The sequence below is a fragment of the Eublepharis macularius genome, chromosome 6 (assembly GCF_028583425.1).
Source record: "Eublepharis macularius isolate TG4126 chromosome 6, MPM_Emac_v1.0, whole genome shotgun sequence".
Classification (NCBI taxonomy): Eukaryota; Metazoa; Chordata; class Lepidosauria; order Squamata; family Eublepharidae; genus Eublepharis; species Eublepharis macularius.
The window spans coordinates 125,156,820-125,169,365 of NC_072795.1; the positions used below are offsets into that span (position 1 = coordinate 125,156,820).

At 48.7% G+C, this 12,546-nt stretch overlaps 1 protein-coding gene across 19 annotated transcripts in view; it reads left to right on the forward strand.

The window, feature by feature from the left end:
* The first annotated feature begins 3,406 nt into the window (after window positions 1-3,406).
* The window catches only part of CAMK2G (calcium/calmodulin dependent protein kinase II gamma), a 209,676-nt gene continuing 200,536 nt past the window's right edge, over window positions 3,407-12,546 (forward strand). For all 19 annotated transcript variants that reach the window (XM_054982873.1, XM_054982874.1, XM_054982879.1 and 16 more), the window contains exons 1-2: window positions 3,407-3,722; window positions 5,232-5,326. In XM_054982873.1, coding sequence (XP_054838848.1) covers window positions 3,658-3,722; window positions 5,232-5,326 — 160 coding nt within the window. In that variant the 5' untranslated portion in view covers window positions 3,407-3,657. The remainder of the gene's footprint in view (window positions 3,723-5,231; window positions 5,327-12,546) is intronic.

A 12,546-nucleotide genomic window follows, 5' to 3' on the forward strand; every position in this document is an offset into this window, starting at 1 on the left:
ATGTACTGTTTCTGTACTGTTGTGATTGATTCATTAGTATCCTGTGTTCTGTAGTGGGTGTACAGGCAGAGAGAGAGAGTCCGTTTTTGACTCTTTATTGGTTTCCATGAGTTTGCCTTTGCTTATTGTTGCTGTCTTAACTCTATGTCTGTGGGGGAAGTGAGTTTTTTTCCTTGGGGAACTACAGGTTCAGGATGACACATCCACCATCTTCTCCCATTTCTTCCCACTTAGACCAGGGTAGTTACGGCAGCATAAGATCTGTGGCAATTTAAAGTTACAATGTTGTAATTCCCTACGCTATTGTAATGTGGAGTTGCGACACAACAAGAGATTTTGTAACAGTCCTTATCCAGCTGGCATAACTCAAGGACTGGATAGCACTATTAGTTCTTTCTTTAAAGGATTCAGGCATACATCATCTTCTACAGTGTACAGAACTGGCTTAGTATCTCCACTGTCTCCCTATGCTCCTTCAGGAATCCTTTCACATTTTTGCTGTCTGCCTCCTTGGGTGGTATCTTGCTTGTATTTAACCCTCAAATAACACTCAGGGGAATTTTCTATGGCAATTGTATTTTTCTAAAATAGCAGAATGCAGAAAGAAGTGTCTCTAGAACATTTTCCTTGTAAGATATTGGCATTTGTACAGTTGCGGGGAAAATACCCTGAGGTATTCCCCCCCCCCCAAACACAGTGCTCCAGGAAAGCCCTTTAAAGTGCTCTGGGGAAATACAGCCCTTCCTGACAAATTGATGACCCATCTTGATAAGCATTTACTTCACATCAGAGAGATGTTCTTGGTGTACAAAATAGCGGTTATCTAATAGCATAGGTTCAAAACATCATTTTTGTTTTTCAGATTGGCCTTTGGCGCATATAGAAATACATCCCAAAGGAAATATGTAAATTATTTTACAACGTTGTTAGAAGGATAAGGACATTTAGGCTGAGTTATTCCCCTATAATCCCACTGACTTCAATGGTCTTTGAAAAGTGTGACTGTACTTGACACAATGTTGGTTTCCCTGTTTTTTTACAATATGCTTCTCAAGACCCAACCCTTTGGCTTTATTTTAACTGCAAGTTGGTCAACACACTAAAAAAAATGTGTGCTTAGCACGTTTCAAGCAGTTGCACAGGAATTGGTCTTAAGATTTTCTGAAGAGGACTGACTTGAGTGCCCTATCTCACTTTCCAAAGGGAGGTAGACAACTTACACGAAATGAGGTATTTGTGGCAGTTCTCCTTCTTTTTTGAAGAGACAGCCATGTTTACCTGAGGAAGACCTGGCAGAAACAGGAGTTCTTCCAACCATCCATCCATTGAGTTACAGCCGTTGGAAGTGGAAATACTACTGCCCATGGACTAAACTTGCAGGGCAGCTGTTGTTAGCAGAAAGAAGACAGCTGTTATAGTGGACTGCTTTATTCATGCAGCCTTAAAAATTTGTTCTGATAATGTACCTTTTGAGAATCTCACACTTTCCATGAATGTCTGAGAAAACCTATGATGTAGATACACTTCATGTATATTTTTCAAGTATTTCTATAAAGAACACACAGACAGTTAAATTTGCTAGATCATTTTATTCAAGATTGCTATTGGTTAGGTTATCACAGGGTTTTCTGATTCTACAATAGTTTTTGCACCGTGACTCTCTTTTTTCTTTTTCTTTTGTTTACTCTAATGCCTGGTTCATGCATGTGGAATAAGATAACAGAGCGTGGAAGTAATAAAATGGGCAAAACTTCAACCTACAGGTGATGATTCCAGCTTTCTGTTTGCTCAAAAAACTCTGTCAACAGAAAACCAGTATTTGCAAGCAAACAGAAAGGGGCAGAAGCTTTTGTCTTAGCTTTCTTTGCAGAGTTTTTTTATTATTATTATTTATTATTAGTTTTCCTCCCCCCCCCATCATGTTTGTGGCGGTACAGTCCCATTCCACAGCCATAGCATTCTACTATCTCATCCTACTGCATAAGCCATATTTCTGAAGTGGTAAACCCATATCTAGACTGCCAGCTCTGGCTCAGGAAATTCCTGGCGATTTGGTGGCAGTACCTGCAGAAGGCAAAGTCTGGGAAAGAAGCACAGAGACTATTATTTCTTCCAGAGGAACTGGTCTCTGTAATGTAGAGATCAGTTGCAATGGATGGTAACATCTGGGGAGGGGGGATTACAGGATCGATTGCTCTTCCATATAAAAACAATTCCCAGCTGTGTGAAGGCCGGCAGTCAACCCAAACCTTTCCCATAGCTAGCTCTTATATGCAACAAAGCATGGCCATGGTTGCACAGAACAGCATTCGGTCCAGCTTCCCCAGTCTCCAAGCCACAGTTAGCAATCTCAGGGCAGTCAGAATCAGCACCACGAACCGTATTTCTTTTCGAAGAATTTAAGAGAAGTTTTAAAACCAAACCAGGCTGGACCCGGGGTATCTTCCTTGCGCCTGGTCCTTTCGGTGGAGAAGGTGCGGATTGTTTTATTCCACTGAGGCTGCTTCCACACATGTTGGATAACGCACTTTCAATGCTCTTTAGTGATCATTTGGAACTGGGTTTTCCTGTGTGAAACACAAACTCCACTTCTAAAGGATAATTAAAGCGCATTGAAAGTGCATTATTCAAGGTGTGTGGAAACGGCCACACTGTGGGGACCCGCCGTCGCCCGAAGAGTGCAAAGCGGAGAACTTTTAAAACGGAACAAGCGTCCCTTCCGCACTCACTCGAAGAAGAGCGGCTGAAAAGGAGCCCCGCGTGGGAAGCGGGCCGAGGCGCCCCCGGCGGCGTTATCCGCGGGGCCCTTCGAGGCAAGCCCAGCTAAGCGGGTTGTAAAGGGCGCGCATAGCGGCCCTCGGCGGTGCCTCTCCTCTGTCCCGCCCCGCTTCCCTTTCGGCCCTCAGAGGGGCGAGTGACAGACACTTCTCCGCTTAAGAACGGGAGCGGGCGAGGGCATCCCGTCAGCTGCGACGCGGCCGGCCTCCCCGCCGGAGCCAACGCGCGCTGACAGGGCACCAGCTCCCGAGGAGGCGCGCTCGAGGCTGGCCGGCGTCCGAGTCGCCCCGCGAGCGGGAGACAGCGCGCCGCCCGGCCGCTCTTCCGCCTCCTCGGTTCGCTCCCCCTTGGCCCCGCCCCGCGTCCCCCTGCTCGAAGGCGCCTTCCCGAAGCGGGGAGGCAGCCGCGGCCACAGCGCTCGCGGCCCGGGCGCACGCAAGCGCAGCGCCGGCCCCTCCTCCGCTGCCTGCCTTGCCGGCTGGCCGGTGTACCTTCAGTTCGTCGGCGCCCTCCGGCCACACCTCTGGGCAGGGTGGCCGGCTGGTAGGCGGAGGCCAGGAGGAGGCGGAGGCGTCTGGGAAGATCTCGCGGTGCTGGGCGCCCGCCGCCTCCCTCCGCCCCCTTCTCCCTCTGCTGCCAGCGGTGACTGTGCGCAGTGAAGCGGGCGGGGAGCGCACAGCTGGGCGGGGAGGCGCGCCGGCACCAGCTCCAGCTCCAGCTCCGGCGGGAGGGGCAGGCCCGAGTCGGCGAGCAGCGCGGCAAGTGGCAGCCGTCCGGAGCGGCGTCGGAGCCTCGCCTGGCCCAGCCCAGCCCAGCCCCATGTCCCCGCGGCGGCGCCGCTGAGCGAGCCGAGCCCTTTCCGCCTTCCGGAGCCCGAACATGGCCACCCCGGCAACGTGCACTCGCTTCACCGACGAGTACCAGCTCTACGAGGAGCTCGGCAAGTACGCCACCCGCCCGGGCCCCGCGGCTGGACGCGGCCGCGCTCTGCCGGGCTCCCGCTGCCTTCGCCCCTCGCCTCGCCGCGGGCGCTGCGCTCTTCCCGGGACCCGAGCGGAGCCTCGGCACGGATCCCCACGTGCGCAGCGTCCGGGAGCCTCCCCGCCCGGGCGCAGGCAGCCGGAGGAGTTGCGGGAGGGAAAGTGTTGGCCGCGGGGCGCTCACAGAGGACGGGCTCGGCGGGAACGGAGCCGCCTGCAGCGGGTCGGAACGGGGCCCCCGCCGGCCTGGACCCCCCGCTGGGCGGCTGCCCGCCGTGCCTGGCCGCCTCCCGGCTGCTCCTCGCCGGCCCCCGCCTGCGCGCTGCCTTCGCGGCGTCCCCCTCCCCGCCGTGGCCGCAGCCCGGAACTTCGCGGCGCCGCTTCTCTCGGCCCCCCTCCCCGTTTCTGCGCTACAGCAAAGGGACGCGGCTGCCTGTCGCCCGCGTCGAGGGAGGTTCCCGCTGCGCCCCCCCCCCATGACCGCATTGCCCCCAAATACCGCCTGGGCGCCTTCCTGCCTTCCTTGCCCAGCCTTGTGTCGGGGAAATGCCCGCCCGCCTTCAGGATGGGATGGCCAAATGTTGCGAGGCTTAGACGCAGCTGCTGCTGTGCAGTTTGGCTCCTTCCTTGCACCAACCCCGGGGGCTCCTGCTTCTGTCTCTCTCCCCCCTCTGCACACGCAATTTTTGCCTTTCAAGCCACCGCGGATGTGCTTCTTGCCAATGTGTATATCGATACAGGGGCTAGAAGTGGGTGGGAAGGGCTGGGGAGGAGATGGGTCCCTCGCCCTGAACCCGGCAGGCTGCCTCTTGGGGGGCTTGTTTCCTGGGACCTTGTCTCATTTTGCAGTTCAGGCAGGCTGCCTCGGCACGGGAGCAACACTCGGGACCTGCTTTCCCTTCGGCCAGATCTCTTGCACAGCCCCTTGGATTTTTTTTATTTTGCCAGCCTGCTTTCCAGAACCAATTCCTGTGCCTACTTTACTGGCATACCTAAGGTCTTTCCTTCATACACTTACCTTATCTCCTCACCCACTCTGGTTACTTTTGTTTCGTTATGCAGCTCTTCCAAAGTTGCATCAGTAGAAACAGATGAAGTTCGGTCATATTGCAAAGGAGAGCCCAAAGCCATCCCGCTTCTCCTGCAGGCGGGATAAAAGTTTATCCCCATTTTACAGACTGGTTGGTAAGATGCAGGAACCATCATGTTTTCGATATTGCAGCATGCAAAACGGGGGCTAGAGCTCCAGAGAGCAGGCGCCTTACTTGCTTAACCCTTTTAGAAGAACCCACGTTCTTTCCATTTTCCATACATCATCTCTTTTCTGCCACCACTTTCTGGTTTTTAGCTCTTAAAAATACTCTCCTTTGGAGATCTGGCTAAGTGCCTCAATGGTGCTTTGATGCCTTTTTGCTTTACAATTCAGTTCTTAAGTTCAGTTTCACAGGCCCAGCCTTTTTCTCTCTGTTCTAGGGGAGCCTTTTCAGTCGTCCGCAGATGCGTGAAAAAAACCTCTTCCCAGGAATATGCTGCAAAGATTATCAACACCAAGAAGCTGTCAGCGAGAGGTGAGTGCCAAACACCGGTCTAGATCAAGTCGTCTTGCCGAACTGTGATGGGAAAGGAGTGGTTTATTCACGTGGTGTGAAGTGCCACTTTTTGCATAAAGAAGCATAACATTTGTTTCCATTTAGATCTGTATCTGAGATAGGAAGCTTTTCTAGGGAGCAGAAGGGAAGACAAGCGCAAATGGCCCTGTTCTCTCAGTTAAGACTCTCTCTGTGGATCAGGCGCTGGAGCATTAGTGTGGCTTTCCACAGTGTTGTCTGTTGTGAATCTATTACTACTTGCATGTCAGTTCCAAGAGCTGCTTGCGCTTATATCAAAGTGCGTGGACTTGCCCAGTGTATGGTGGCGACTTGCTTGTGAAATAACTGAAATTGGTTGGGCTCATTTCTGATTGTTAGTGCAAACAATCTCCAAACTAGACCTCTTATCATCTGGATGTGCTGTGCTTTTGAGAGTGCATCTGCATTTTACAAGCAACTTGGGAACTGGCCTTCATGATGGCCAGTGAAAAGTAATTGTATGTGAGTGTGTCTCGTGGTGGAAGAATTTATCGGCGTTCTAACTTTGAGCAACGAGAAGCCTCCTCTCTTGTGCTTCTGGAGCCTCTTTGTTTTTGGCTGTTGTTATGGATATAATTCTTGTGTTTTAGATGCAGCCTAATCACATGGCTTATCATCGCTCCAGCTCTGCCCTGATGTGGAGTCATATCTCCATGTTGGGAAGAAATGGCCAGCCACATAACATGTGAAAGGCTCCAAGAAACATAGTGTGCTGCAAGCTGTCCCTAGCTTTCAGATTTCTCGGTTGGGAAATACAACTTGGGAAGTGGCCTTTATTTCTTTATTCTGTACTGCCTGTTCAGAGTCCTGCTTGAGGTGGTTTACAATTTAAAATGATAGTTAAACAAATACAAGCCATTAAAAAAAAAGCCATTGGATAGAAGCAGCATAAAAACTATCCATAAAGCAGCATCAGACCACTGCAAAGCTTATAAGACAAAACCATGAATTTAAAGCCTCTGTGAAAAGAAATGTATTAGCCTGGCACTTAAAAGGAAGTGAAGTAGGCACCGGTCAAGCCTCAAGGGGGAGGACATGCCAGAGGTTTGGTGCCACCTTTGGAAATGCCCCGTCTCTAGTTGCCACCTACCTCACCTCTGGAGGTGGGGGCACAGAGAGAGTCTGAGAGGCAGGGAGCTGGATAGTGTGGAAGGAGAGGATCCTTCAGGTACCCTGACCCAAAGCCGTTTAGAAAAGAGTCCAGTAGCACCTTTAAGACTAACCAACTTTACTGTAGCATAAGCTTTCGAGAATCACAGTTCCCTTTGTCAGAACTGTGATTCTCGAAAGCTTATGCTACAGTAAAATTGGTTAGTCTTAAAGGTGCTACTGGACTCTTTTCTCTTTTGCTACTACAGATAACACGGCTAACTCCTCTGGATCTAAAGCCATTTAGGGCCTTAAAGGTAAGAATCGTCACTTTGACTTTTGCCTGGAAACAGATCGGTAACCAGTGCAGATCTTTTCAACACAGGGGTGATGAAATCCCTGTAATCAATACCTGACGGTAGCTGGCTGTCGTATTTTGGACCAGTTCAAGTTTCTGAACCATTTTCAAAGGCATCCCTAGGTAGAGCACATTACAGTAATTAACTTGGATGTGATCAGAGCATGGGTCACTGGGGCCAGATCACGCTTTTCAAGGAACAAGCCGTAGTTGGCCTTCATAGCCATCTCTCCATAATGCTGAGCCAGGCATCCAGGCTCTACTGCTCATTATTTGTAGGATAGAGATACACGGTATATAAGTGTCAAGTAGCACAAAGGGAGTACCTTCCTTTGCTTATGGTAAACTGTTGCCTGCTTTGTCAAGCAAGCAAGCATCCAGTGGATGGTGGAGCCAACTTGATCTTGCTTTATAAAATGGCCTGTTTTCAGGTTTCACTGTAATGTTCTTCTAGTTGAGCAAAAGAATTTCCTCGAAGCTCTCTCTGAACAAAATGCAACTGTTTCGTTACTCTCTTTGTGCCTTTACTTCATGTAAGTGTTCCACATTTCCGCTTGGAAAGTGGTGGTTCCGTTAGGTGATTTTAGACTCTGGGTTTAAGGGTGTTTTGTGCCCCCCTCTTAAGATTGTAACATATAGTTCAAATGCAAACCTGCAACCTGCTTTGGGAGGCTCCCATTGAGCTTATGAGCTGGATCCCTGGACCTCTGCTCCCAAAGTCTAGCCAGTTGCTTTGCTTGTGTACAAAAGGATACTCTAGGCCACTGGTTCCCTAACTTTTTTGGGCTACGGCCTCCTTGGTCCCATAAACTCACCCCCACTCCCCCTTCCTATAGAACAGTGTTCAAAGCAACAGTTTACTCAACCCACTAAGGAAGAGAATAACAATAAAATTCAAAACAGTAACAATTAATTGTACATTGATTCAAAATCCAATTAAATTTCTTTAGTTTAATTAAACTGAACTGGTCTAACTAGAGCTCTAGCGGTTTGTTTATTAAAAATTCCTATATTTTCCTCCAGATTTCAGCACCAGGCAGAGGCAGGAACTTGAAGCGAAGCAGGTTCTAGCCTGGTCAATTGAACATAAGAAAACTGTGTGCTCAGAGTGACCCACCTCCAGCACCCTATGCTACCCTTTTGCTTCTTAGCAACCCCGGTTAATCCCACCGCCCCCGGGGGGGCAGTGCCGCCCACTTTGGGAACCTTTCAGACAACACCACCAGCAAAGTCTGGCCTGGTTGCATGGCTGAGTTTTTCTCCTGCAAACCTAGTAGCCTTGGGCTAGCTGCCGTTCTCTCCGTTTGGGTCTTCAGTCAGCAATATGTATGGTATATCTAACAGGGTTCTTGTAAGAATTACTGTGAAAATGTATGTGAAGCACTTGGAACATTTTGGTGGAGGGGGGAGAAGTGCTATATCAGTGCTGTCTATGACTTCTTAAGTGGGTTGCTTTAGACAGGTGATAGCTGGCGTGGTTAGTGGTGAGTGTGTCGGTCTGGGACCTGGAAGGACCAGAGATTGAGTTCCTACTCTGCCATGAAACCTGCTTTGTAATCTTGGGACAGTTTCTCTCTCTGAATATCCTAAATCACAGATTTGTTTTTTTAAAAAAACCCTCAGATCAAAATGCTGGGTTTGCCGGGGAAGGAACACAGAATCGTCATCCTCACACAGGTCAAGCAGACGTTATCTGTTCTTGTAGTCTCAGTTTCCCTTTGCAGGTGTATTGTTGACCATCTTCCACTGGTATTTTTTAAATGTGATGATTAAGTACGCCAGTAGCAATACTGTTGCAGTTCCCAGCTTCCCTTCTTTCCTCGGCAGTGTAAGGAATATGTCTAAAGTAAGGAGTAACTAGAAAGAGTACCTAGCTGCTTCGATGTAGCTTTGAGTGTCTCATTCAAAATGGGGAAGAAGAAAATATCCTGGTAGTTCAAAGCAGCGACATGTGAGAGATAATTTGAAGAACAGCGTTGTCTTTAAACTTAAAGGAGTATTCATGGACACGAGTGACAGAGGCAAAGACTTGGTAGTATCAAGGGTTGCATTAGAAATCGGGTAAGAGAGCGGAGGACAGAGGCTTGCATTAAAGGGTCTCTTTATTCTACTACTTGGTGTGAGCAGAGGAGAGACTAGAAAGAAACCAGAACTTTTGAAGCTGTTTTTGTGCATGTCAGATCTTGTGTGCAGAGATGGACTTCCTTTGCAGAGTGATGTGTGTCCCTTATGCATTTTGGAAGCTATTGTCCAGAGGTGCAGATTTGCTGTACGTTTGAGTTTGGGGAATTAATGCACTATGCATTAAAAAAGAAATTCTGGAAAGAGCTTGTGTGAGAGAACAGTACTTTTCTGGCCTTGTAAAGGACTGGGGGCACTTTGGTTCTTGTGGGGTAGTTCCAATTGCACAGAGGGTGGTGGTGTGGAAATCGACAGAGTACCTGCCACTGTAAATATTTTGTGACTGGGTTGGGGCCCGGTAGGGTTGCCAGCCTCCATGTGGTGACTGGAGATCTCCTGGAATTACAACTGATCTCCAGGTCACAGAGAGCAGTTGTTGCCCTGGAGAAAATGGCAGCTTTGGAGGGTGGAGTCTATGGCACTAAAGCTCCTCCCCTTCACAAATCCACCCTCTCCAGGCTCTACCGAGGCTGGCAACCATAGTGGGGGGGGGGGGTGAAGCAGCTTTCTGAGGAGGCAGACAGTCACACCAGTAGTGTTTCACTTATCTTGGCTCCCAGTTCATTTCTAGACTGAATTCAGGGTGTCATTTTGCCCACTGAAGCCCTGAATGTCTGTCTCCACCCATAGCAACCTTCTTCTGCTCTGGGTGAGGCCTTCCTGTGGGAACGGAGCCTTAGCTGAAGTTAGGCTGGCTGGGATGGGGGGCGGGTGTCGCCCAGAGCCTCCAGAATGTGGAATTCCCTCCCCTGGTGGCGTGATTGTCATAGTTCATGCGAGCTTTTCCACTTCCACATAATGACTTTTTTCTGTAAGATGTTCAGATTGGATTGAAACAGGGAGTGACAGTTGTTTCTGCCATATCCTTGCTGTTTTTAGATGGCTTTATACATTTGAAAGGAAATCTGTTTATTTGAACTCCCTTGTGCACTGCTTTGAGGACCTGTGGGCTGGAAAGGGAGCTTATAGATGTTATGAATAAATAAAGGAGCTGAGCAGCTTGTTGGCTGAGTGAATACCCTCTGTAGTTCAGGGCATACAGTGGCTGCCAGAGCATAGGCTTAGTGGTAAAGGCCGAAATAGTAAGGTGATGAATATTACAAATGGGAATCCTTTAAAAAACACATTCTAATCAGTTCCAATTACTACTTTAACATCTTCCGGCTGGGATATAAAAGCTCAGGGGTCTCTGTCCTTGTATCAGAAGAAGGGAGCTCTAATTCTTGAAAGCTTTACACTCTGAAAATCTTGTCGCTTTCTGAGTTGCCCCTGGACTCTAATCCTGCTACGTTAATATTGCTTAGTTTACCCTACAAAACTGTGGAGGAAAGCAAAATCATAATTTGCTTGTGATGGGGGGGCGGGATCGTGCCATACCTATCTGTTTGTGTGAATAGGGCATGGGGGAGAGAGGAACAGAACAATGCTGGCACATGAGTAGTACCATAGTCCAGCTTGTAGGATGTTTGTGTGTGTGTGTGTTCCCTCTTTCCAATACTACAGTTGAAACCCTTGTAATACGATTTGCTTCCATGGATCTTCACCATTGCAGGAGCTGTAAACAGGTTGCTGAAATCCACCCTTGGCGAATATATGGTCTGAGATAGTAGTGTCAAAACTGCAGGGCTTGGGGAAAATAAATAGCTGTCACTCAGTTGTCATGGTATCCAAAATCATCAGATAATGTGCTCACAGAAGATCTTAAGCACCCGGTCAGCTGTTGAGCTATGGCAAAACGCAGGCTGCCAGCACTTGCCAAGAAAGTAGAGGGAAAATCTAACAGGCTTGAAATAGTTGAACACAGCCAGGACAGAACAGTTTTGTCCATTCAAGCCAATGGCATAAGGATATATATTCTTTGGTGACTGTGGGCCAGCTAAATTCATTGTCTTTCAAAATCTGTACAGAACTCAGCTTTGTTGTTTTATTAAATGGGCAGCGTACCGCGAGTTGAAGGGAATAACACAGGGAGAAGTCCAAGGCCAGAAGAGTTCTGGGAGGCCCTGCTGGAATCTGGCTGTAAAATAAGGAACCTGTGCTAGAAGCCACCGGCATCTGGCAGAGTATGTAGGAGCAGATATAGCTCTGGGTGACGGCTGCTGAAGAGGTGTTTAGTTTCCGTAGTGCTGCAGGATAGCCATGCGAATTGAGTGTATGACTAAATATTAGAGTGCCTTTGAAGGCAGTGGAGTAAAAGCACTGCCAAGAAGATGGTGTTGTCAGCTGGCACCGAGAAGGGGCCCCAGTCTCCGGATCGGAGAATTCTTCTCCGTCGCTTTCTATGGCAGTGCAGTCTTTCCTTCAGAAGCTTGAGTCTCATGACACGGGGAGTTCTGTGGATGGAGGCTCCACCACTTATTTTTCTTTCATAGCAGGCACACGAGGGCCTCTTTCAGAGCAGTTAGAGCCCCCCGTGCCGTTTTCCTGACTTGAAATATCCCCACGGAGCTGCTGTTTGCCCCCCACCTATACCGGGGTCCCAGTCTGAAATGGGTACATGCATACCTGCTATTTAAAGAAGAAAATGCTGGGACCCTGCAGCGTTGCGTCTGGATTAGCCCTTCGATATCTGCTTTCCCCATTTCAGGAGTTTGCTCTGTTGTGGTCCAGGGGTCTGGCATGGTGCCATGGTGCCAAGAGCAGCTACTTGGGTGGGACCAAAGTAGCTCCTGCCTAGCAGGGCTTTTTGATTGGCCGTTGGCGATCTGATGGATTGTGCAGATTAAAAAAGTGTTTTTTCAGTGGCAGCTACCACTACCGTGTTGGTTTTATTCTTTTTCTCACGCTTTTTTCCCAGTTAAAAAAAAATTAATCCTCCTCTTGTTCCCTGAACTTAGGCTTCTTCTGAGTGTGTGTATGTGGAGGTGCCATCTCCCACAGTGGCCTTTTTGTGGTTGCGCCCACTACCCTGTGTCAGAATTCTGAAGGTGTTTAAAGGCTCAAAAAGATTTGGGACTCCTACTGTAGTCTGTTCTTCCCAGTTCTGATTCAGAAAGGGCTTGGAGCAGGGATTTCTTCAAGGCAACAGAGAGCACAGAATTTGGTTGGAAGTTCTGTTTGCTTTCTGTTCTCCTCTCAGTCCAAACCTGAAGGTCTGCTTCCTGACCCTACCCTTTGATATAAGGGCCTCAGCATGTGCATATGAGAAGGTGGTGCCTTACAGCCAAATTTTAAAGTGGATTTAGAGTGATAGCTTCAGCATTTGAATCAAAAGTGACTTTGGGACAGAACATGTTGCCGCCACCTCCCACCCAAAAAATGATGGGCAGGTTTTTCAGTCACTTCTGAAGTGTTATCCTACTTTTTCTGTTCAGAAGCTTGAAGGAGAACACCATGGTTTTCTCAGGTCTGGTTTGGCAGTAACCTCCTTCTGACAGAAGATGGAGAAGTGGCTTGGTGCAGTGGATCTGAAAGTAGTGTCAGACCACAACGGGGAACCCTCATGTTCAAATCATTGTTTGTCATAGAAACTTTGCTGAATAAGTTTGGACCTGTCACACTCTTTTAGCCTGATCCTACCACACAGGGTTGT